At 44.1% G+C, this 26,338-nt stretch overlaps 1 protein-coding gene across 3 annotated transcripts; it reads left to right on the top strand.

Moving 5' to 3' along the window:
- Positions 1-2,059: 2,059 nt before the first annotated feature.
- On the top strand, positions 2,060-25,094 carry LOC133506422 (uncharacterized). Of its 3 annotated transcripts, none has more exons than XM_061830552.1 (6): positions 2,060-2,097; positions 20,438-20,485; positions 20,778-20,822; positions 21,605-21,752; positions 23,246-23,407; positions 23,541-25,094. In XM_061830552.1, the coding sequence occupies exons 1-6, from the start codon at positions 2,083-2,085 to the stop codon at positions 24,512-24,514; spliced, it is 1,392 nt and encodes a 463-aa protein (XP_061686536.1). In that variant the 5' UTR covers positions 2,060-2,082; the 3' UTR covers positions 24,515-25,094. The 3 variants fall into 3 exon arrangements, with proteins under 3 accessions (XP_061686536.1, XP_061686537.1, XP_061686535.1); XM_061830553.1 differs by lacking the exon at positions 2,060-2,097 and adding an exon at positions 14,205-14,241; XM_061830551.1 differs by lacking the exon at positions 2,060-2,097 and adding an exon at positions 16,362-16,661.
- The last annotated feature ends 1,244 nt before the right edge of the window (positions 25,095-26,338 follow it).

Below are 26,338 nucleotides of genomic sequence, written 5' to 3'. Positions count from 1 at the left end.
GCCTGTGTGGAGTTTGATTTGTTCTCCCCGCGCCTGCGTGAGTTTTCTCCGGGCACTCCGGTTTCCTCCCGAATCCCAAAAACATGAATTGGACACGCTAAATTGCTCCTAGGTGTGATTGTGACTGTTTGTCTCTATGTGCCCTGTCATCGGCTGGCAACCAGTTCAGGGTGTACCCCGTTTCCTGCCCGTTGGCCGCTGGGATAGGCTGCCCGTGACTCTCGTGGGGATAAGCGGCAAAGAAAATGGATGGATGGATATTCTAATTGTGAAAGGAAAAAAAAAAAAATCACCTTTATCGTCATGAACACATGCAGGTTCGACACATCACAATATGGAACACGGCAAACACAGTGGATGGTGGGACTACTTAGTGGGCGGGGACGAGTTCAGGATAACAGCGTTTTGCTCAAAGACAACAAGGAAGATATTGTACTAGTGGTGGTTTGTGTATTCAATCCCTCGTCCCTCAGGAGGGATTATACAATAATGCAATACTATGGGCTATGTACATCATCTGGAGCAGTTTCGAATTAATATTGATCTCACAGCGTGACTCAAACAATAACATAAACCGCAAGAGATGGTAATTATTAAACGCATTTGTATTTTGCGAGTCAAACTAACCAACCAATCAGAAGACAAAACAATTTTGACAATATTGTGAACCAGCTAGCTGGCACTTTGAGGCCAATTTCAAAATTCTTGCCGTAATTTCCGGACTATAAGCCGCGACTTTTGTCACACTTTCAACCCCGTATCTTACGCAATGATGCGGCTAATTTATGCATTTTTTTTTTCAACGGCCGCCAGAGGCGCTGGGAATATGTGTGTCGAGGAAGACGCAAGTTTAATGTAACCTCGCGCTTTCTGCATGAATAAAATTAGCATGAGCGGACCCTCATCGTGGAAAATGCAAAAAGAAATGCATATGACGCCCCAGCTTTAAAGTTAAAAACAATCGAGTTGGACGGTAAAAGAAGGAAACACACCTGCTGCACGTAAACGCGGCGTAAATAAATTGATGGTGAGACGCTGGAAACGGCAGCGGGAAGAACTGGAGCAATGTAAAAAGACGAAATAAAGCTTTCAGAGGTTATAAAAGCAGGTGGCCTGAACCGTGTTGATGCTGTGCTACTGCCGTGTCTCGGTGACTTATACCGGTATGTTGTTGTTTTTTTTTTTTTAACCGGCCCTGTTAGCGCTATGCTAACGTGTTGCTGTTGTGTTACTGCCACGTCACAGGCACTGTTTGGAAAGAAACCCCAAGGTATGTTATTAAAACTCTTGTACTCTGTGTACCATCTTTCTTTGTAAATATCTCATGTTTCAATGTGGGCACATGCGTCTTATACACAGGTGCGGCTTATGTATGTAACAAAATGCTCTTTTCTTTAAAAATGTACCGGGCGAGGCTTATAATCAGGTGCGGCTTATAGTCCAGAGGTTATGGTGGTTTCAGACATTGTCTTTTTGCTAGTACAGTTGAAACCAGATTTTGTAAAGTACTCCTTATTTGCACTTTTTTGGAGCTTCACTGTCTCACATGACATCGGACCAAACTTTTTATGTTTCGGGGCAATTTGCATGACTAAAATCATTTCTATTTGCTAAATTCCAGAATTATTGGAGGATGATTTTTTTTTTTTCATGACTTTTCTCAAAGTCAGAAGTTTGGATGGGTTTCATTATTATTTGGTACGGTGGCCTTTGGGTCAAATGTTTTGGATGCGCTTCCGCCGTCGGATGCCGCACGTTACATAACCCGTTTTTATTTGCGTGGGCGTGCTGCGCACGACTCCTGAGATTTGTTTGCGGTAACACTCGCCCCCCCCCACAGTACCCGATCGATCGGGCTGTTCCGTTTTGCCCGCAGATGCTCGCTGGACCTCCGCCGATACGGTGAGAGCGCGGCCCCCACAAACAACACAGCTGTTTCTAATCGGTAACTCGGCACTGATGGTTGACCTACATTCTGGTGCGGGCTCGTTTTTGAACCCGTGGCCCTGCTAGCCGTTGGGGGAAGGTAGCGGTGACCGGGGAGAGAAAAAAAAAACAAGAGGGAGGATTGATGACAAAATAATGGCAAAGTATCGTGTAAGTATGTTACAATATGCACATTTTCTATTTTTTTTTTTTTGTGTGTGTGTGCGCTGTGCAGGTAGATGTCTCATCCAGGTTGCATGCTTAATAATAGAGCATGTGTTCCTGTAAATCTTTCCACAGCCCCTAAGTGCAGCTGTCTAAAAAACAAAACAAAAAAAAGTCTCATAAAAAAAACGTCCTGACCATCAATTATCTGTTTTTGTTACACTCGGAAAGCCCCATTTCGTTTCTCTCCCAAAATTGCTTCTCTTTGTCAACACGCGTCCCGACCATCCATCAAAAATTCATAAAGCTGCGTGCTCTCCTCATTTTAATGTGGCTCCCTGTGCACGTCGGCGGCATTCCTTGCACGCAGGGGACGGTTTCTGCCAAGCGCTCGGGGTCCCCCTCGGTAATGACTCGTGGCAAAGATCCTTATCTCCCCCCCCCCCCCCACAAAAAAATTGCCTGGGTCGTGGAGGGAGAGATGAGGAACTGCGTGGGAACGACTTTTGTAAAAAAAAAAAAAAAAAAAAAAAATCCTGCAAGGAAAAGACGCGTTGGCTGTTTACATTAACGTTCGCAGTTAAAGTGGGTCACCGTGTCCCACGACTGCGGGGTGTAAAAGAAAGAAGCGGAGAACAAAGAACGCTGGAACAGAAAGAGGAGTTCAACTCGGCTACAGATTACTAAAGATATCCATTTTCTTTACCGCTTATCCTCACGAGGGTCGCGGGGAATGCCGGCGCCTATCCCGGCTGTTAACGGGAAGGAGGCGGGGTACACCCAGAACTGGTCGCCAGCCAATGGCAGGGCACATGGAGACAAACATCCGCACTCACAATCACACCTATGGGCAATTTAGTCTGTCCAATTCGTTTTACTGAAGACATGTTTAACTGAAGCGGCATCATGCCGACTATCTTCTTAATTGAATTTTGAACCTCTCAGAAAATCATTAAGAATAATCGTTGCAGACTTTGATCCGACACTGTTTCATGTGCATTTTCCACCGGGTGTGCCCCGCCTCCTGCCCGTTGACACCGAACCCTCGTGAGGATAAGCGGCAAAGATAATGGCTGGATGGATGGATAATACCAATTCCGCTTTCCGTTTCTCTACTTTCTATAGAGAGATTTCCATTGCACTTTTTTTATCAGGTACTACGGGGCACTCTATCCAATATCTGGTCAGATTCCAAACGTGCTGAGCAGTCAAAAATCCAAAATCGGAAAATTCATCATTCCTGCTTTCTAGTAACGATGATAGAAGACTACAAATGATAAAAATAAAAAATATATATATGATAATCGAGGTTGGACAATGGATAGGTTTCCAATGACGTCACCGCCAGCCTTAGACCAATCGGACAAATTATCCGTCCATCCATTTTCTTTTGCCGCTTATCCTCACAGGGGTTGCGGGGAGTGCCCGAGCCTATCCCAGCTGTCAACGGGCAGGAGGCAGGGTACAACCCTCAACTGTTTGCCAGCCAATCGCAGGGCACATAGAGACATTCGCACTCACAGTCACACCTCGGGGAAATTTAGAGGATAAGCGGCTTGGATAATTACATGACATGATCAAAATTGGGACTCACCATGACGCTGAATAGTACCGGCAGGTCAATAGAGGGCGCTAGGGCGCCGCCCCACGCTCGCTGTCTGCGTCCATTTTCTCGGAGACGAAAATTTCAATGAAAATATTGATAGGAACATTGAAATATTTCAACATTTACATATTCGTTCAGTCGCTGATGGAGTAGCGGTACACACGCCTGCCTTTGGTGCGTGGGATCAATTCCCGTTCAGCGTCGATATCTTCCCCTGCGACTGACCGGCGACCAGTTCAGGGCGTAGTCCGCCTTTCGTCTGAAGTTGGCTGGGATAGTGACCCTTGTGAGGATAAGGGGCTTGGATAATGACAATGACGTATTCGTTCAACATATGCTCGCAAAGTTTTGCGTGTGACGCTCCTCGCCGGCTTGACATAAACAAAGACAGAGGCCGCCACGACGACGAGATTTTGCCGCATTCTCTGTTTTTTGTTTTTTAAAAACTGTGTCACTAAACTCAAACGAGGCGGAAATGAGGAAATGGATCGCACACGTGGTGCCGGTCAGCTTTTTTTTTTTCTTCAATTTCCTCTGCAGGAGGGAACTAATCGTAAAAAGCACGAGACTTCCTCGCTGGGATCGACCTCCTCCCGCTGGTTTGCAGTTTTGTTTGTTGGCTTCGCGCAAGAATAGCAACGCATAATTTCTTTCATCTTTGGGGGACCGTCCATTATGAAGACATGATCTGCATGTTATTTAATTTCTGCATTCGTGACGCCTTCACGGGCATGCACCAAGGGTTCAGTGGCTACTAGCGCCCCCTCCAAACGATCGCGAGTGCTGACCCCCAGGTTGCCCTTGACCTGATAGTAAGCAGGGATGGCTCCGGGACACCGCACTGCCTCTTCCAGCAATTAAAACTTTTATCGTAGGTGATGAAATCAAAGTACTCGGAGTGAAATATTGTTTTACTGCCTTATCATGAGACTTGTTTATAGCCTTAATTTCAAGTAAAACAATCGTTATAAGGACACATGGATCCAACAATCTGGAACGTGACTCCGGTTGACTTCCGACCTTTAACCCAGTGATTCTCAACCAGCAGCAGGACATCATTCAGTTTCTTTTGATTGGTCCCAAAACTACCGATTTACTGTCAATGTTTTTGATCAGGCGGCACAGTGGAGCAAGTGTAAAGTGTTGGCCTCACACTTCTGAGGACCCAGGTTCGATCCCAGCCCTCCCTGTGTGAGGTTTGCATGTTCTCTCCTCGTGTCTGCGTGGGTTTCCCCCCACATCCCAAAAACGTTGCAACATTAATTGGACACTCTAAATTGCCCCGAGGTGTGATTGGGGGTGCAGCTGTTTGTCTCAATGTGCCCTGCGATTGGCTGGCAACCAGTTCTGGGTGACAGCCGGGATAGGCTCCACCACTCCCGACAACCCTTGTGAGGATAAGCGGCGAATGAAATGGATGGATAAAGATATATATTGTGTCAAGGTTTGTCTGTCTCTATGTGCCCTGCGATTGGCTGACAACCAGTTCTGGGTGACAGCCGGGATAGGCTCCACCACTCCCGACAATCCTTGTGAGGATAAGCGGCGAATGAAATGGATGGATAAAGATATATATTGTGTCAAGGTTTGTCTGTCTCTATGTGCCCTGCGATTGGCTGACAACCAGTTCAGGGTGTACCCCACCTCCTGCCCGTTGACAGCTGGGATAGGTTCCAGTACTCCCAGAGACCTTTGTGAGGATAAGCGGCTAAGAAAATTGATGATATGGATAAATTGTCCCAAGGTGTGATTGCAAGTGCGTCTGTTTGTCTCATTGTGCCCAATTTGTAATAATTCTCCGGAAGTGTATTACTGCCACACCAAAAAAAAAAAAAAAAAAAAGGTCGCGTTTCACATAATTATGTGATACATTTCACATAATTATGTGAATCACTCAGATCGTTCCAAGGTGGCATCCAGAAAGACAAGTAGAGGTGGACTCTCATTGAATGTTGCACAAAACAGGGATTTGGCGAGCTACATGCATAGTTATGTGAATCGTTTCACATAATTATGTGAAACGCGACCTTTTTTTTTTTTGGCGTGGCAGTAATACGCTTCCGTAAAATACGCTTCCGTACGTGTGCACCTGACACACGCTGTGACACGGGGCCACGGTTGCAGTACGCGACGCCTTCTCGGCACGGGACGATGATTCACCTTCTTCTGCTCGGCCGGGAAGGGAAGTCGGGTTGCGCTTTCCAGATGACGTCACCCGTCGAGTCGCCCGATTGCAGTTTCGACGGGCAGCTTTCAAAATACGTGCGGCCTTTCCTTTTTCGCAGTATGAGCACTTCTGTTTTGACAGCGCCGTCAAAGTTTGAGCGAATTATCAGTGTTTTGTCACGTCCCGCACGCTTCCTTCAACTGCGCTACATACAGTATATGAATTTTATTTGGGATACTTTTTGATGATGGAGGACGCCATATTTTGCCAACTGCGTCCAACTGTACCACATTTATAGCGGTGTTATACAATAGAAGGTCCCGTTACGGGTTCAAAAGTTCCGGGTTCCTATCTTTTTACACGCGATACTAAACCACTTTAGGAGTCTTCGATCGTAAATCTCCAGCGGCCGAGCCGCGGAACATTAACGCGCGAGTTTCGTTTTGACTTTCTGCTCATTTTTTTTTTTTATTTTAACCACGTTTCTCGTGATCACATTCTAAGCGCACAAGCGCGAGAGTCTTGTGATAATACTCAAATTTGTTCTTTTCATCCATCCATCCATTTTCTTCAGCGCTTATCCTCACGAGGATCGCGACGAGTGCTGGAGCCTATCCCGGCTGTCATCGGGCAGGAGGCGGGGTACACCCTGAACTGGTCGCCAGGCAGTCGCAGGGCACATAGAGACAGACGACAGTCACACCTATGGGCAATTTAGAGTGTCCGATTAATGTCGCATGTTTTTGGGATGTGGGAGGAAACCGGAGTGCTCGGAGGAAACCCACGCAGGCACAGGGAAAACATGCAAACTCTACACAGGCGGATCCGGGATTGAACCCCGGACTTCAGAACTGTGAGGCCAACGCTTTACCAGCTTCACCACCGTGCCGCCAGTTTTAGTCCAAAAATTTGCCCACCCCCACCTGCAACTGGCGCATTTCTTTATCCGACTGAGCTTATTTTGTTTCTCATAAATCAACTCGAAATATCGCATCGTGATTGCATGTGCTGCGTGTGCGAGGGCACACGCGTTGCAGTGTGTTGCGTCGATGACTCAGAGGAAGTTTTGACATATTGTGTCATTTCGCAGAGTGCGCAAACAAGCTCAGGCTATGTCTTGAACGCTTGGGAAATTTACAGAAAATGTGATCACGGCGTCACCCGGGGATACGCCTTCAATGGAAATTTTGGAGGCCCGTCTCAATGTTACCGCTCGGCGCCATTTTTGTTGACCGGGGTGATATTTATTATGTCATTCTCCTCTCAATGGTAGCGTCAACTGAAATTGCAATTAATGCATATACGTATATTTCTATATGCCATCAGAACCATGATTTTACTTCCATCCAATCAAATGGGCCATGAGTAAAGACGGACAGAAAAATAGAGATATGTGGCTATAATATTATTAAGAGAGTCAATGATGGTGCAGTGGTACACACGCCTGACTTTGGTGCAGGGAGCGTGGGATCGATCCCTGCTCAGCGATGGTGTCGATACCTGCGCTGTGACTGACTGGTGACCAATTCAGGGTGTAGTCCGCTTTTTGCATGAAGCTAGCTGGGATAGGCTCCAGCTTCCCCACAACCCATGTGACCAGTTCAGGGTGTAGTCCACCTTTCACCCAAAGCTAGCTGGGATAGGCTCGAGCTCTCCTGTGACCCATGTGAGGATGAGTGTCTTGGATAATGACACATATTATCAAGTGAGTCAGTGATGGTGTAATGATACACACGCCTGACTTTGGTGCAGGGATCGATTCCTGCTCAGTGATGTCGAGACCTATCGAGTGACTGACTGGCGACCAGTCTTTCACCCGAAGCTAGCTGGGATAGGCTCCATCTCTGCCGTGACCCGTGTGAGGATAAGGTGCTTGGATAATAGATGGTTGGATATTGTCATGTCATTATCCAAGCCACTTATCCTCACAATGGTAGCGGGAAAGCTGCAGCCTATCCCAGCGAGGTTCGGGCGAAAGGCGGACTACACCCTGAACTGGTCGCCAGTCAGTTGCGGGGCAGATAGCGACACCATCACTGAGCGGGAATCGATCCCACAGTGTTCGCACCAAAGGCAAGCGTGTGTACCACTACATCATCAGTGACTCACCGTGGATTGATATTATTAAGCATTAAGTTTCAATAAGTGTCAGATATCAAGGAATATAACGTTCAGGCTGAACTATGAATAATATACAGCGTTCTACTTGGATTTTAAAAATATGTATTCCCATGTGTCTTGCGAAGCTGAACGATTCAACCGCAAATTCACCAAACTGGTTTGAAACCAACGCACCTCGCTCATCTGGGTTTTCAGGTAGGAAGATGGGAAATAAACGCAGAAGGTGGAAGCGCTTCAGGCCTTCACGGTTCCCACTTTGACGTGTTCGCACGTGGGGTCAAAAAGAAGAAGTGCACACAATCGACTCGAAAAACATGAAATTAAACCGGGAGAGGCCGCAATGTCGTACAGTAAGCGCTCACGTGCTTTTCACGCAAGTATACTGGACTGTGAAATAGGAAGTGGAGCAGATTCATTTTAAATGGACGAACCTAAAAATATGTGAAGGCTTTCGACCTAATCACGTCGGAGGCATAATTAATTTAGTTTGATCAACTGTAGTACTTTATCTGCTCTTTCAGCCAAGGTTTGAATGCTGCTGCCCTCTTGTGGACACGTCGACAAGCAACAATATCAGACACACCCACAATCTCATAAACTCCAATACAAATCTGCTGGTAGAAAGATAAAAATACAGTTTTGATGATTTTATTTTCAGTGCTGTACGACTGTAAAGGATCATATTGCTGAGGTTTTTTTTTGTAATTTACATGCATGTCACAATTTCTGAAGAAATTTGTGATGGCCACTTTTTGCCAAAGAAGTTCAACGGGCTTAACCGTAACGAAAATACACACCTTGACTTACTTTCCTTGCATCCTTTCCCCCTTGTCTTCCTTGTTTGATTTATTTTGCACTTTACTACTGCTTAAATTGATAGATATTGTAATGAAAAATACATATAACAGTATTCACTTCAATGTCTATCCCAAAAAAAAAGTGACTGGAGAGCATGTCATCCATGCACAAAGTTGCGCAATTGAGTGTCCCCCGACATCCAAGTGGTCCCCATATTAGTCGCGTCCTCTGTCCTTGGCGTCGTCGTCACTTCCGTCGTAGAAAATGCGCAGGGCCTGGTACTAAGGAAGCCGAACAACAGAGATATTCGCATTTTTCTGACACCGAAGTTCTTTTCGAAAAGGAAACAAAGCAAACCCCCGTCGCGCAGCCTTCGCAGAAGCTGTGACCACCGAACGCAGAGCCTCAGGTGGGTATAAGGAGGAGGTGGAGCCGAGCTATGTTACTTTTAGGGGTATGTTCAGTCGCGGCAGTACGCGATGAACACTATCGAGACATTGTTGGGTTAGGGTCGACACATTTCATACCCGGATCTTTTGCTACGTTATAAGAGAGGCCGATTACATGGTCCGCCCCAAACTATTATTTTGTGGTGTTTACATAATTCACCCGCGGGACCTCGAGTTGGGGTGCGGGGTTCCGCACGGACTGCGCTTCCGGAGTAAAGGTTAACAGAGTTCCCACCGTTATGCGAGTAGTGTTTTGATGTCGAACAATAAAGCAGGTTCTGTTCCTGTGTCTGACACTCCGCCTCTACAATTTTTTTTAGTAGCTGTATACACACCTACCTGTTATTTGGAACCCACAAAGCTTTCGTCCTCTGCACCCGTGCAATCCATTTTTCACAACTAACAGGGTCTCTTTCAAATTTATGAAGGGTAATTCCATCCTCCCGAGTGTTCAAGCAATTTCCAGCAATACAACGAGCCGGCATTTTGGCTAACACCAAAGAACAACGAGCTACCTTGCCCGAGGTAAAACTAGTGGAAACAAACGAGTCCACGAGGGGGCGCCGCCGCTGTCCTTGCGTCACTTCCTGCTTCTTCTCAAAAACAAATCCCTGAGAGGATTTCCATAGCGGGAGTTACAAAAAGCTGTATACGTCAAAATCATGTTTTGTGGTGAAAAAACACATGGGACCATATTGGCTGTGGGGTTTTCATTAATAATATAAAAAAAAAAATCATCCGTTTGACGACACTTGACCTTTAACATCCCTTTCACTTCCATTTCCCCTTCCATCCTAACCACATCTATCCCACTTCAATTCTTTATTCCTACTCTTCATTTCTTCCATCTTTCCTTCCTTCTAACATATTTCTCGTCCACACCAAACTTGCGCATGCAGTACCACAGTAACGGGACAAGCTGAAAGAAAAAGAAGGGGGGAAAACAGCTTGAATCAATCACAATCGGCCTCTTTTTTGGTCACACAATTCGGTCTTTAAAAAATGGTACCGGTGCATTCCTAGTAGTATTATGTAGGAAAGCATAGAGTAGTGAGAGTCTCGTGAAATTCAAAAAAACAAATCAGTTTTTCCGTCCATGATGCCGCTTTAGAATGATTTTCCACATTAAGACGTGAGCGAACGTGTGGGAATGCAATCACGCTGTGCTTTAACTCCACGTTTAGGATCGGATAGACCTAAACAACCGGTAAACAAAAAAAAAATATATGTAAATAACACGTACTTTGTCGATTAAAGCTTGCGGTGGACGTTTTATGCCGTAACTTCACATTTTGCCGGGCAACGCCATGACACCAATGTTTACGAGTATCCAACCAGGAAGTGATTGTGAGAGGTGCATCATGGGAAATACAGTTTAACTTTAAAAACTGTTCCCCATAGGCCTACAGTTCATTTATATGAATATTCTCGTAAAACGCCATTTAATTATTAACTATAGAGTCTGTCTGATTGAGATGGTTAATATATGGAAAGAAATAGGGAAATATGTACGAAACATGATGATGTGAATCGTTTTACATAATTATGTGTAACGTTTCACAGAATTATGTGAACTACTAAAATACTAAAATCATGAAATAGAACAATGTTGGACATTTATGGGCATAGTTATGCAATGTACTGTTATTTTGTTGTGCCGCATTCAAATGTGGCTGGATCTATTTCTTAAAGAACAGTACTTTTTGCCACATCTGGTGAGTCTATTAAAAAAAAAAATAGATTGTCACACTGTTTATGGTTCACTAAGTGGACCCTCCTTCCTTTTTTCCTTCCTGCTTACCTTTCATTTTTCCCCTCACCTTTGTTACCTTTCATACAGTTGAAGGTAGTTTATTAAAGCTTGCAAAAAATAATGTAACATTTCTATACAAAAAAATAATTCTCATAATAATTGTGTGGCAATAATAAGTATACCTTTGTTATACTTTCATTTAACACCAGCCTTCCTTTTCTTCTTTTTCATGCCTTATCATTTCTTCCATCTTTCCTTTTCATCCTCCCGTCTTTCCTTTAGTTCATCCTGCCACTCATCCTTTCCTTTCTGAACTTTTGGGCACCATTCGTGCATTGAACTTTTCTTCAGATCAAGTTTGTCAGATCATTACTGCCACAGCAAAGAAAAGTCGTGTTTCACATAATTATGTGTAACGTTTCACACAATTATGTGTAACGTGCATGATACGTTCCACATAAATATGTGATACGTTCCACAGAATTATGTGAAACGTTACACATTATTATGTGAATCACTCAGATCATTCCAAGGTGGCATACAGAAAGACAAGTAGAAGTGGTCTCTCATTGAATGTCGCACAAAACATGGATTTGGCGGGCGACAAACCTAAAAATTAATGAAGGCTATCAACCTAATCAGAATAATTAATTTAGTTTGATCAACTGTAATCCTGTATCTGCTCTTTCATCCAAGGTGTGAATGCAGCTGCCATCTTGTGGACACGTCGACACCAACAATATTAGACACACCCACAAGCTCATAACCTCCAATACAAATTTGCTGGTCGAAAGATAATAATACATTTTGATTATTTTATTTTCAGTGCTGTACGACTGTAAATTATCATATTGCTGAGTTTTTTTTTTTGTAATTATAGGCATGTCACAATCTCTGAATAAATTTATGATGGTCATTTTTGCCAACGACTCAACCATAACGAAAATACACACCTTGACTTACAAGTGCTCAATTGACCCCTCCGTACAGGGCACTTAACCACGCCTCCTGAAGTTACGTCACCCCACGTGTGCTAACCTCAGACAAACAATTAGCAAAAATGGCGGCGCAGGAAGAAAAGACTAGAGCAAAATTGTCCGATTTACCATCTAATTTCTCACTCGCATTCTTACCGAATAGTGAAATGTCGTTGAAGAGCAGACAGCAGGGCTTCAAGTATTTCAGCGAGGAATATTTCAATGGTATTTACATGCATATCGACGGAGAAACCATCGATATTAGCGCGAGATCTTTCCGGAGTCAGAGGAAGATCGAGAAGCCACATAATATAATATATTATAACCCAAAGACTAATTCGTCATTGACAGTTTCCTATTTTCGTGTTATATATCACACTTGTGTGCAGAATCTGTACGTGTATCTGTATAGCCGTTTGTGAACCGCTGTATGAAGGAAAAGAAGGCGAGGCTTGATTTACGAGTTGTTTCTCTCGTTTTCTTTGTGTAACGTCACGCGCTCCCCTCAATAATTATTCTTGAATTAGTGCCGAACCTACGTAAGTCCCGACCGAGTACGACAATCACTACTTTATAGTGTCCTCAAACATCCTTCCTTCAGTCTTGGTGTCTCGGTGGACGTCGAAGGCTTTTAGGACTCGCGAGTCCGGTTTACCTTAGCTCGGGAGCCGCCGAACAGAAACACGTTTGTGCAGTCAGATCATCGCAAAATATCGCTCAACGCAGATCAAGTGTCTCAATCATTCACACGTAGCTATGTTATGCAAGCGAAGAACTGCTAATTCATTTATATGAGACATGTATTGAAAATCAAATATAGGGCTTACCTTCGTGCAAACATATCTGTTCCGGTTGATTTTAAATGGATTCAGTTGATCATACGATCTTCCACAAAGTTTGATCCATCGAAGACATTTTTCGTACTCGGTGTTCTGTTCCGATTGATTTTAGATGGATTCAGTTGATGATGCGGTCTTCCACAAAGTTTGATACATCAAAGACATTTTTCGTACTGGGTCTTCGGTTTTGGAAAGGGTACGAATTGAACTCCACCAACTAGCCTTTCAGGATACCTGTCGTCACTATTACAAAGTCCGTGACTACACCTCTTAACCATATCTATTGTTAAAGAAGCCAAATACGCGATAAAAGGCTAACAAAAGCTCTACTGGACCATGCAACGTTGTCTGAGGTAACGGTGGATGCCAAAAAGGGGCGTGGTTTATCCAGATCTCTGGCCTCTGATTTGTCAGCGACGGGGATGACGCAATTTCTACGGAGGGGTCAATGTACGATTGGCTGTCACATGACCTATTGTTTGTTTATTTATTTATTTATTGTTTTGTTTCCAGCCAAAATTTCAATTTGGATACACTACCGCTCAAGTAAATGGCAAAAAAAAAAAAAAAAAAACCAAAAAAACCCAAAACAATAATTAAGCAGCATGGTGGAGCAACTGGTTAGAGTATTGACCTCATAGTTCTGAGGACTGGGGTTCAAATCCCGGCCCCGCCTGTGTGGAGTTTGCATGTTCTCCCCGTGCCTGCGTGGGTTTTCTTCCACATCCCAAAAACATGCATTCATTGGAGACTAAATTGCCCCAAGGTGTGTTTGTGAATGCGACTATTGTCAGTCTCCATGTGCCCTGCGATTGGCTGGTAACCAGTTTGGGGTGTACCCCGCCTCCTCCCCGATGACGGCTGGAATTGGCTTGAGCACTCCCGTGACCCTCGTGAGGATAAGCGGCAAAGAAAATGGATGGATGGGTGGATGGATGGATGAATGGGACAAAATGTCAAACATGCAATTTCAAAATGAGGACACTCAAATGAACCTGCTGTCAGACACAACTCAACCCCAGGTGCTCACATCCACTCAAGCTCCTGTCATTCACGTAACCACACCCCTTAAAGGCATGCACTATACACCAGTACGTTCTGTTATTACACTTCAATTTTTTTTAATGTTTTACATTTTCTTTTATTGTTTTGTTACATTTTCATATCATACAGTTCCGTTTGTTCTTTAAGGGTTGCTTAAAGAGCAAATGGAGAAACTGTTGGTTACTTAAATTAAAGACCTATCAAAAAAAATCCATGTCCATGCATTATTAAATGCATTATTATTAGTCGTATTTTTGGTCAATTCGATAGGGTTAGAATTATCTTTTATTTTTATCACGTTTTTTTCTCACCTGTGTGCCGTTAAAGTCACGTGATTAACATAACCCGGAAGTGCCAGAAAAAGGGGCGAATGCCAAGGAACTCATAGGTCGACCTGTAAGTCCTATTTCTTTTCTTTTGTTTTTTTTTTTTTAATTTTTTATTCCTAATTCGTTTCCCGTGTGCACCAGGGTAATTTATATATTCGGAATAATCACGCTTGGTGTAAATGATTCAAAACGGGTGTATTTTCCATGTTTGCGAGTGAAACTTCACAACTTGTTGTTTTCCGTTTTTTTTTTTTTTTAAGCCATTTTACGACGTTGTTATTAACGCGGATATTTTTCTGGGCAGTGTAGTATCAGGAGTTAAGATTTCCTTGCTCTGACTTGGGCATTTATTTCACCTGCCAGAGCAGACAATGACGACATATTGTTATGGAAAGGCCGCCATCTTGTGGATTGAGCAAAGAAGAGCTGTATCTGCTTACCGATTTTTTTTTCCCAATTCTTTTACTTTTTCCGTCGATTTATAAATTGTGAAATATCACCAAATGACAAAAGAAAAAAATCAATTTGCGTACTTTCACTCTTATAGCATACTCCATTATTTCCATTGAGTTAGTATGGTGGATGTTTTCAGTGCCCAGCTAAACTCGTTTGGACAAAGCCGTAAATACAGATGAGAGAGGTGCAAGTGTACTCGAGACCCTTGTGAGGAAAGGGGTTTCGGAAAATAGATAGATGGGAATGTCACTAATCATCTTTTTAGAATCACTTGTCCTATTGCTGATAGAGTAATCAAATAATATTTCCCAAAAAATGCTACTAACGTGCATTTTATTCTCAATCCTTCAAATGCATATGTTGGTACTGAGTATTTGGGATGAATTTGGTGTACAAAATTTGAGTGCTAAATTCGAAATGGTTAGCAATCTCAATTACCATTGCCGTGAGTAGCATCAACGCGCAAGCAATTAGAATTTCGGATTTAAAAAAAAAAAAAAAGCCAACTACCAATGGTCTTCATATGAATATGTTTTACATTACACATTTTAAGTCACTTACAGACACTCATTTCTTGATTTGGCCAAATACTACGTCCGTCTCCAGTAAATATCTGAACGCACAGACAAGGTTCTGGGCGGACTCTTTGAGGTGGGTCGGTCACATTAGGCCTGTGTCACATCCATTTTGTGTCGATCTGTTTTTTAAGTCATCGTAGCAGAGTCATTTAATTTTTATCTATATTTTTCTCCTTGGATTTTGGGTACGGATAACTCCTCCAATGGACCTTTCCGATGGGGCTCTTAAGCTCCGCCCCCTCAGCCATGCCTCACAAGCTTCCAAAATAGCGATCGAACAGAACACGTTTGAAGTCGATTCTCTATCGCGTATTCCAGATAATATTGGGGTATGTTTTTTTTTTTTTTTTTTTTTGCCAAATGCTATCTGATTGGCTATTATTGTACGACTGATTGACAGATCGGAAAGCTCCGTTAAGAGTATTTGGAGGCAAATCCTCTCATTGTCGTGCCCCACGAACGCCTTGGTCTGGTCATACGGTACTGACTTTTGAACTAGATTAGGTTTTCGTTTTAAATCTACACCAATACAAATGTGATTTTAAAAAAAGAATAACCGTGAAAAAAATGTGATGCTTCTCACTAGTGAGCTATTTTTAGAATAGACCATTGGCGACTCATGTTCTTTGTCCTCGGGGGTTAATTTATGCTTGCGGGCCCGTGTCGGTGACCCCTACACACAGACCTAGATAAAGCTGGTCCGAGCTACCGAAGGAGAGGTTTTTCACAAGGTGAGGTTACTACGTATGCACAAATACGTGAAAAAAATATCTATATAAATACAGTTGCATCCCATCTCTGTTCTTTATTAGCCTGAACTTAAAAGCATCGGGAATCAATTGTGTTCGGCTGTTGCTGGGAGCGCCGGCCAATCAAATCGCCTCTTCAAGTTGATGATCGTCGGGCAGGGTTGGATGTGCCGCGAGAAGCATGACGTCACTCGCGGCGTCCACGACGCTCTCGACCAAAACAAAGAGAAGGAAAAGACATTTGCATCGCCACGTGAAATGTCAGTCGACGACATTCTCATCCCGCACGCCTATTAAATAAATTGAGGTGACAAATCACTGTTAATACGCGGGGTGGGGGGGGGGGGGGATTGTCTGTGTGTGTGGGGGCGGGGGGACTGTATTTCAGTACGCTCAGTGTGTGGAGACACTGAGAGGTCCGGGAGGGGCGTTCTTCCTTCCTTCCCTCCCTGTCTCCGTCCGTCTTGTCTGTCGGTCCGCGTCAATGGCGGACGGGTAAGCCGCCGTTTCCGTGGAGAGGCGGGCGGCCGCTGCGATGGAGCTCTAAACCCCGAGGAAAGGGCTCGCACCTCGGCTTGCGTTTATTCATTTAATTTATTTTTTTAAATTTATTTTTGCACTTCACCGCCCCGACCGGACGTCCGCTTCTTAACATGGATCCCGAGAAGACGTTGACGTTCTGTCTAGGGGTCAGGCTTGACATGGTACGCACGCACGCGCGCGCGCGCGCACACACACACACACATACACAAACACGCGCACGCACACACTGCGGTCAAAGCGCACGCATGGAATCCTGCAGAGCAACATGCTTGTTTTGTTGACAAACACTGCAGCCTCGACTAGCCGGCGCTCACGTCTTTTTAATTGATTTCCCAATTATCAAGCTTATGACATCAAACGTTCGCTCCAGTTCGCATTGCATTGCAGATGCTCGAGTACCAGACGGGCAGCAAACATTAAAGACGTGTAAAAATAAATACAGTATCTATGCTTTTTTTTCCCCCCTTCTTGTATGCTGCCTCATATCTGTATACTTTACCTACAAGTGATGAACCTACAGCTTTGTATGCGTGCATGACTAATACAGTTGAAGGAGTGATGAAATTTGCTGATTCAGGATGCTGACAGCTCAACATTGTGGATGACCTTCCATGTTTGTGTGCTGATCAAACCTTGAAGTTGTACAAGTGCAGTGATGCCTCGGTTCTCGACCGCAATCCGCTCCAGAAAACGGTTCGAAAACCGAATCGATGTTTCCCATTACAATGAATGGAAAAAGAAATAATGTGTTCAACGGCTAAAAAAAAAATGTGCTTTTTAAAGCCTTTTTTTTCAGTTTTTCCAGATAACAAACTGCATCTATAGTTTAAATACGTTGTAGAATAAAATAATTTAAGAAATATGTTTATTTTTTGCTTAAAATGTATGTTTTAGTAGTAGATTAGGCTAGGCTGGGAACAAAAGTGCAGAAGAACTTTAAACAAGCAACGTGCCTTCTTTGGAGCCATGATTGGGGGTTAATACGGAAGTCCTCGATGACAAGAAAAACAAGAGTCACTATCGGGACACGTGTGTGGACAGAGGCTGCATGATACAGAATAACAAAAGTGCGCTGGTTGCGCCACGCTTGTTATGTAATTTCCGTTCTTTTTCAGGGTTGTTCGAATAGACAACGAAACGCGTCGTGAGTGGGTCAGCTACTTGCGCCGCGCACATTATATTATTTCCGAGTTTTTCCGGCAGCGTGGGAATTCACAACAAAGCACGTCGTGGGTCAGCTGGTCTGGCCGCGAGCAATATGTTATTTTTGGGTTTTGTCGGGGGCGTTCGAATACCGATTTTCGTTCAAAAACAGAAGCGAAAAAAATCTTGAAATTTTTGTTAAAAAACGGGGACGTTTGAGAACCGAGGCATTACTATATTTGGACAGTGACATTTTTTTATACATCTTTTTTTGCGTTCATGTACCAACACAATGAATTTGAATTTAAGCAGTCAACGTGTGAGTGAAGTGTTGCAGGATAAGGTTTTGATAAAAATGTGATGATTTAACACAGAGTACTTTTATTTTCAGGAACCCAAGCGTATTTGGACAAAAGAGACATTGTCGTAATATTCTAATAATGCTCAGTTCAAAATCAGTTCTGATCAATGATTGGCTGAAGGCTTTTTGAAGGCAAATGAATGGAATTTTCCTCATTGAGAAAGCCAATTAAGTATCGTTTTTACTTACTGCTGACAAGGAAAGGTTGCAAGCGCAAACAAGCAACAAGTGAACGGATGTCTCATTGGCACTGAAAATTTTTGGCAATAATGCCCCATGGTCAATGCCATATTTTTGTGAAGTCTCTTGGCTACAGATCTCAATCACATATTGATTGTTTTATGTCAAATGGATTCTGGTGGGCGGCACATTGGATCAGCTGGTAAAAGCGTTGGCCTCAGAGTTCTGAGGTCCCGGGTTCAATCCCGGACCTGACTGTGTGGAGTTTGCATGTTCTCTTGTGCCTGCGTGGGTTTTCTCTGGGCACTCTGGTTTCTTCCCACATCCCAAAAACATGCAACATTAATTGGATACTCTAAATTGCCCCTAGGTGTGATTGTGAGTGCGGCCACTTGTCTCTATCTGCCCTGCGATCGACTGGCAACCAGTTCAGGGTGTACCTCGATTCCTGCCCGTTGACAGCTGGGATAGGCTCCAGCACTTCCGCGACCCTCTTGAGGATAAGCGACTAAGAAAATGGATGGATGGTGACTGAATCCAGAAAACTTCACCATTGTCTCAATGCACTTGGTAGACAGGTGAAGTGTTTGGTCTGATTGTCACGTTTGCTTTTAATAGTGCGTCATAATGTGATAGTTCTGTGATCAGAGACAACTTTTATGGATCATATAAACTGTAAAACCAAGTATTCAGACCATTTGTCTTCAATGAGATCCCTACATTTTGACATTCAATACCAATCATAGCCAAATTTGATATCATTCCAGCATCAACATTCAACCATTGCACGGGTTTCTTTTTGTTCAGGAAGTTTAAAAAAAAATTATAATTTGATATTTTAAAAAAAATTCATTACATTTGTATTTTACCATCAAAATAATCACTTGGGTTCAAAAACAACTATGTACTGGTGTGCAGTATTAACCATAACAAATGTAATTTTTTTTTTTAACTCCCCATACTTATCTATCAATACTGTTAATTTAGGGCAACTGGTGGTGGCCAAATATATTTGTTGAGCATTTTATGTATATGGAATCTTAAATCTGTTGGTGGATGGTGTATGAGAAACATTGTGGTTGTCTTTGACTATTGTAAATTCAGAATGTCAAAGTAAAATTTTAGGGACGTAATTAGATGGTGTCAGTTTTGCTGCGACATTCGGGGCTTGTTGGATTTTGGCCCGTCATCGCTTCGTGGGCGGTTGAGGTCATTGTATGTACATTGTACGTACACCGCAGACAAGGCCATATATTGTTACCCCATCCCTACAAGTTAGTCATCTTGCAGTTTACAAGAGGGTCCTGAACCCAACCGCAGTGTTTCTGCGTTTTGCCCTCTCACTTGCAATTTTTCACCTCCTCACGCTACACTGCACGACATTGAGATTGGTGCGACCGATAACCTCATTTCGGAATTTCTGAACACACTGACAGGACAACATTTTGATTTAAAAAAAAAAAAAAAATCATACATTGCAAATATTTGGACCCCGTGTTTATGTTTTCGAGCAGTAGAACTTTGATGAAGTGTGTTTTGTTGTGAAAGAGGAGTCTAAAATGGAACTCATCAGGGATCCGCGCCAAGCCCCTTTGTCTTTGCAATAAAGCTGACGAATGAGGTATGATGTTCACAAATGAGCAACGTGATCTTTAGTGAAAGCAGGGAGCAAAAAAAAAAAAGGATCCAAGCAGGTTGGAACAAGTGGACCAAAGTGTTTGGTGGCTCATGTGATGATATACAGAGTTTCTCTCTTGGAGGGACCAGATTGGATAGTATTACAAATTAGCTTGTCAGAAGGAAGGGAAACAGATCATTTGGAAACAAAAGTAAGAGCACGCTGTGATGGTTTGGACACGTCCAGAGGAGGGATTGTGATTAGCTAGCTGTATTGGTTGAAATTTGATGCGAATCGAGCTTCCAGGAAAGAGAGCTTAAGGAAGATTTAAGAGAAACTTGATAGCTGGAGTGATGGAAAACCAACTGCCCACATCTGTTGATTTAGGAGATGATGAAGGCTTACATGCGAAAGGTGGGTGTGCGGCGGGGACCCCTAATGGTTACAAGACGAAAGGAAAAGGAAGAGCTGCGTGTCATATGTAGCTCTTTATTGTTCAAACAGATGTCATCATGGTGAAAATATGGTCCTTATCTTTTGGAACTGCAAATGTATTATGTCGTATTAGTGGATGGATGTTCACCGTTAGGTGTTTTATTCTGTTGCATTTGTTTGTCCCCCCCCCCCCCCACTAGATGACAATGACCCTGAAATATGCGGATGGAACCACCGAGGCTTCTACGGTGAGCAGCTCGACCTTCAGTATTCATTTCAGAGCACTATGAAAATCAGGCCTCCGAGTATAACCACAGTGGTCGCCATGGCGACGCAATTATTTGTCGGCACCGCTGTTGCAGTTGCCATCTCCGCATCAGAGACTGTATCAGTGCGGCTCACTCGGGGCTTTCCTGCACTGACGCAGTCGTTGTAAAGTACACCAGATTTTAAGTCTGGATTTTTAAAAAGCACTCTAATTCCCTTAATGTGCTTCATATTTCATTTGACTGAATTCAACATTTTATTTTTAATTCCTAGGTGGCTGTTACCCAGAAGGAATTGGATCAACTCACGGTTCAGAAGGTGCCTGTCTGTGTGTTTGACTCTGTCTGTCTATTAGAAAAGGGCATCAGAATTGATTAATTCACTCATTAAATATGCAATTTGGTTGTGTGGAATGGATGAATCCTGTCTTCAACCATTTAGCCATCCGTTTTCTGTCCCGATTACCGTAATTTCCGGCCTACAAGCCGCGACTTTTTTCACACGCTTTCAACCCTGCGGTTTATGCGGTGATAGCGAGGCGCTAGCGTTACTGCAGCACTAGTGTTAGCGCACCTTGTCATAAGCCTCGGTACACAGAAAGAGTTTGATGCTAACGCTAGCGCCGCGCTAGCGTTAAACTCTTTCTGTGTACCAGGGCACCGTTAGCGGTGCTAGCGTTAAACTCTTTCTGTGTACCGAGATTTAATAGACAGAAAACAGTCTCCAGTTGGAAGTCAAAATCTCCCCATTCATGCACCATTGTGGTAAGTTTGAGTACATTCAAAAACGTATCAAACCTTTTAAAGCTGTATTATATATTTTAACAAATATTTTGTCCTGCTTGGGGTCTTTTTAGCACAAAACAATAACTGTGGATTGAACTCCTGTTTTTCGGTCACAGAAAAGTGCTTCAATTTAACGGACTATCTGATTTAACGGAAAACCCCCTGCCCCATTTTAATCTATTAATTCAAGGTCCCACTGCACAAAACCTGCTCTAACCTTTACTTGCCTGTTGTGGGATTTCATCATTATCCTCAAAAAAAAGCATCCAGGATACAGCAATGTCTTGGAATTCATTCTGTTGTTTCATCTACCAGGTGGCGAAGCAACATGAGGGTTCTGGTAGCCAACCTGTAGTCAGTCCCAAGTACTGTCCTGGTGTAAAAAACAATCCAGGTTACCTCTGTGAGACAGGACACTGCTGCGGAGAGACGGGCTGCTGTACCTACTATTACGAACTCTGGTGTGAGTCCCCCAACCGACTTCATCTGTCTGCATTGATGTAGAGTGCGAACATTTGAAAGTAAAGGTCTCAAGGTCAAATGTTAAAAACGAATTAATGTTTCCTTGTAATCACTTCAAACAATTGTCTGTGAAAACGGGGCACGTTCAGGGCCATGCCGGTCCCTGTCCTGACCGTACCGATCCCCAATTCGGCATACCTGCGCCTCCTCTCTAGTAATTACGTCCCAGTTATATAGAACCACACGTACGGTCTGGCCTTTGCTAGATCGTTGAGTCATGCCTCGTTCCCGCACTCTCGTAATCCCGTTCTTGATCTTCCGTGTACCGACTCCTGCCTGCCCACTGACCTGCCTCCTACGCCTGACATCCTTGTTACTTCTGCTCGCGTTGACTGCCTGCCTGATCCCCGACACTGGACTGAATAAATCAGTTTCCTGAACTGCATCTACCGTCCCGAAGAACGATCATAGATCTCGTCCCGGTTCGTGGTCGATCCCTCCCTCATCAGAGACTTTCACGCCTCTCACCCTGAGGCGCCTAAACCGTCCGGGGCCAACCGTTAAAGGAGACGTGGTGGGTACAGTCATGGCCTTGCTGGTCTCTGACCTGGCCAGACTGGTTCCTGATGCTGCACGGACCAGCCGCAATCAGCCTCGTCTCTAGAAATTACATTCCAGTTATATAGAAACACACGTACGGTCTGGCCTTTGCCAGATCGTTGCCTCATGCCTCGTTCCTGCACTCTCGTAATCCTGTTCCTGATCACCCAAACTGCCTCTACGTCTCCAGAGTCGTGCATTTGGGTCCAACCCCGTGCTAATAATAGTAATGATGCTTTTCTACCAATTACTACTGCCTTACAAAGTGACATCAGCAACTGGTCGCCTCGCATGTATATTATAGGATGTCTTCTTCATTTTGCAGTGCCATTCCTAAACCAGTGAATAATTTGTTGGAACCTATTGCAGTTTTATAACCCATCTTATAGCCCTATGCTAAAACTTTGCTAAAATCATTAGTAATGATGATACAGTTAAATGAAAAACAATAAGTAGAGTAAATTATTGAACATGTCTTTTAGTACTGTATGACTATGAATTCCACACTGTACTGTATCGCTAAACTATTGTAACGAATCCATAATTACTGTAGATATTTGTACGATTTACATTTTGAGACAAATATTTAAACAATCCAATGAAAAAAACAGTGTGGTGGTAAATGAGTGTACCTTCTTGTAGTTCATTGTGTGCTGCTCTTAACCTGAAAATTTGGTATGTCAAAAAATACTGATCCCATCTCCTGTGTATCTTCCGGGTTTTAATCCCTCATGTAGATCAGGAAATTCTGAAAAATTGTCCCGTTTCTTTGTCTTCGTCTCTGATTGACCGGCATTAGTATTGGAAAAAACGGATAAATCAAGTGTTCGAATGGCGCTGCTTGTTATGTTTTTGGCTTAAAGATTGGGTTACTTTTTTTTTTCTTCCTGGCAGGGTTCTGGCTTCTCTGGACCGTGCTGATCCTCTTCAGCTGTTTCTGCGCTTACCGCCATCGCCGTGCCAAGTTGAGGATCCAGCAGCAGCAGAGACAGAGGGAAATCAATCTTATTGCCTATAACGGAGCCTGCAACTTCCCATCCTCCATGCTGGATCTCAGTACGTTTATTTCAGGAACTATAAATTCATTTTGTGGGTGGAAAGACCTGATTACATTGCCCATTGAAAATATAAGAATTGCAAAAAAAATTTAATTACAAAGCGGCTAAGGATGACTGTGTTCTTGTTTTAGGTTTTCTGGCCACCTTCAAATTACCTTCATATGATGAAGTAGCAGCGCGGCCCACCACGCCGCCTCCACCTTACAGCTCCGTCTTCGCCCTGCAGGGAGGGGCCATGCTAGGCCCGAGCTCCTCCTACGCCCATCACCACCTCCACAGTCACCCCTGCCCCCCCTACCTGGGACCGGGCTCCAGCGGCCTCGCCTCGTCCCAGAGCTCCGACAACTACACCAGCTGCTCTTGCGAGTCCTGCTCCCTGACCTCGCCGTGCAGCACCTCCTTCTCCGTCCAGGTGACGGACGAGACGTACGACAGCAGCCGCCTGTCCACACCCAGCGAGGCGGGGGGCGACGGCGCCCTCTTGCCCAGGGCGGGGGGCAACCGCTTATCAACATCTTCGTCCTCGACACCCTCGTCGCAGGTTCCGCTGGATGTTGTACCTGCTCTTAGTCCAGATGTCGTTCCCAGTCATTCCTATCATGGCAATGAGGGGATCTCACGTCCGGCTGCCCCGGTGTCACTCCCCATGCAACCCTACAATAGCTCTCGTCCCTCACACCTCCCTCGCCTCCCGCTTTCACCCCTCAACCTGCTCTCTTCCCTTCCTTCCAATCACGTCCATCATTTCGTCTACTCAGACCCCATGTGTGCCACGCCTAAAGAAAGAGAGGAAGATGCGTCTCGGCGGGCTGTCCTCACCACAAGCCTCTCCACCGTGATGCGCCTCGAAGACGAGGACGAGGAGGATGACGAGGAGGATCACTTCCGCCACCGGCGCCTGACAGGAGATTCCGGCATCGAGGTGTGTCGCTGCCAAGTGAAGCGAGAAGACAGAGAGGACGAAGCGGTCTTCAAGGAGCGGGAGAAGCAAGACAGAGTGAACTGCTCCGTCCGAGCCAGCGAAGGCGTCCTCTCACCCCTGCTGGACGACTGCGTCCAGCAGCACGGCGACGCCGTTGTCATCGTGGAGGCCTCGGTCGTCTAACCAGCAGCTGAAGAAGAAGAAAAGTCAGATGTTTATGGTGAATGTCAGCCATATAGAGCAAGATAAGTAGGTGAAAAGTTGTCACTGAAGTTAGTCTTGGAGGCGACTGGGAGGACAGGATGAGTTACCTCCTCCTGTTTTCACCTCAAAGAGAGAGAAGGTGTTACTTGAGTGAGCCTTGATAATTGTTACCTCCGCCAAGTATAAAAAGCACAAAAGTGAAAATTTGGTGGTTTGATAGTTAGCAGGATTACACAAGAAAACGCGGAACCACTTCCCAGAAAACGTAGTGTGACATCCACTAATGAAGAACCCATTACATTTTGCGGGGAAGCTGGAATATTCCATGTACATAAATTAATTTTTCCCTTGACCTTTTGAGTCACCCCTGGTCAAATTTAACTGTTAGTCTCCTCCAACCATTCACTTTGTCATGCTTTGTAGCACAAAATGAATTTGCGTTAGCCGTAGCTTAGCGCTAGCTATGTGACGTCACAAACTTTTTGTGGAGGGTTAGCTCATGGGCCAATGAAAACCTGGTAAATCTGTTTGCATATCAGAATAAAAGAAGACAAATACAGGAATTTACATGTACTTTTAACATGTGGTGTACGTCTTAAGCACTTGCCACACGACCTCACAAAACGTGAGGTATTGTTTGTTCATTTGAGTCAAGGATTCCGCGAAAAACACTGATTCCCACAAAACATCGTCATGGTGCCCTACCAATGAAGAATCCACTATATTTTGCTCAGAATCTGGAAAAGTGCTCTTATCAAGAATTTATTTTTACGTCCTCCCCTTTTCACCAAACCCACAACTCCAGAGTTAAGTCCCAGCTGCACTTTTACTCGCCCAGGTTTAGCGCTGTCCACGTGATGTCCCAAAAACTCGGTCGAGGTGACGAATGGGCCAAATTGCGTGAGCATCTGATTGAAGTGCACGTATTTTTATACTTTGAGCCACGTTTGGCAACGGCAAAAGTACTACTAAAGAAAATAACACCACCTAACCATTAGCAGCACATTACATCATCCTCCAGTAAGTAGCCTGCTAACTATCAAACAGTTGGATCAACAACCCCAAGCGATGTGCTTTATGGAAGCAGAAAGAAAAACTCATTTTAATGGAGGTCCGTACTCAAAGGCCTATTCAAGTTGGTTTGACCTCTTCCTTCATACAAAACAGATAAAAACAAAACAATAAGCTGGTTTTTTAGGGTCTCACCGTTTTTACCCACCACAATCCATTTATTTTCTTAGCCGCTTATCCTCACAAGGGTGGCGGTAGCGCTGGAGCCTATCCCAGCCGTCATCGGGGCAAGTTAGAGTGTCCAATTAATGCATGTTTTTGGGGATGTGGGAGGAAACCGGAGTGCCCGGAGAAAAGCCACGCAGGCACGGCGGGAGAACACGCAAACTCCACACAGGCGATTGAACGCGGGTCCTCAGAATTGTGAGGCCAACGCTTTACAGCTGCGCCACCGTGCCGCCCCCACCACAATCACACACATACTGTACAATACATGCTGTACAATCAAATTTAGTGGCAGTCGCATATCGATTTATGCATTGTGTGTCGGGCACAACTTTAGCCATTCCGACCAGTTTGCTAAAAATTCTGAACGAATCATTAAAAAGGGTACAGATGATGGATCTTAAGCAGGGATGCGTATTGATTACATTTCCTTGACTGCGTATGGGAAAGGATAAGCAATTGTTTATTTTTTTCCCTTTATATTTTTAATGGGATAAGGAAAGCTCACTGAATGTTCTGAACCTGCTTTCATGCCATGGTTGTAGCGCGACGTATCAAGTTCTTCAT

Source organism: Syngnathoides biaculeatus, chromosome 9 (genome assembly GCF_019802595.1).
Source record: "Syngnathoides biaculeatus isolate LvHL_M chromosome 9, ASM1980259v1, whole genome shotgun sequence".
NCBI lineage: Eukaryota > Metazoa > Chordata > Actinopteri > Syngnathiformes > Syngnathidae > Syngnathoides > Syngnathoides biaculeatus.
Note: the sequence above shows the minus strand (reverse complement) of the source record. Positions and strands in the feature narration are given on the sequence as shown.

What these genes read in the sequence shown, in the direction of transcription:
- LOC133506422 (XM_061830551.1), top strand. Translation starts at nt 16,611, where the DNA reads ATGGATCCCGAGAAGACGTTGACGTTCTGTCTAGGGGTCAGGCTTGAC. An exon ending in ATCAACTCACGGTTCAGAAG is followed by an intron (nt 20,823 to 21,604) that starts GTGCCTGTCTGT and finishes TTCATCTACCAG; the next exon opens with GTGGCGAAGCAACATGAGGG. An exon ending in ATCCTCCATGCTGGATCTCA is followed by an intron (nt 23,408 to 23,540) that starts GTACGTTTATTT and finishes TTCTTGTTTTAG; the next exon opens with GTTTTCTGGCCACCTTCAAA.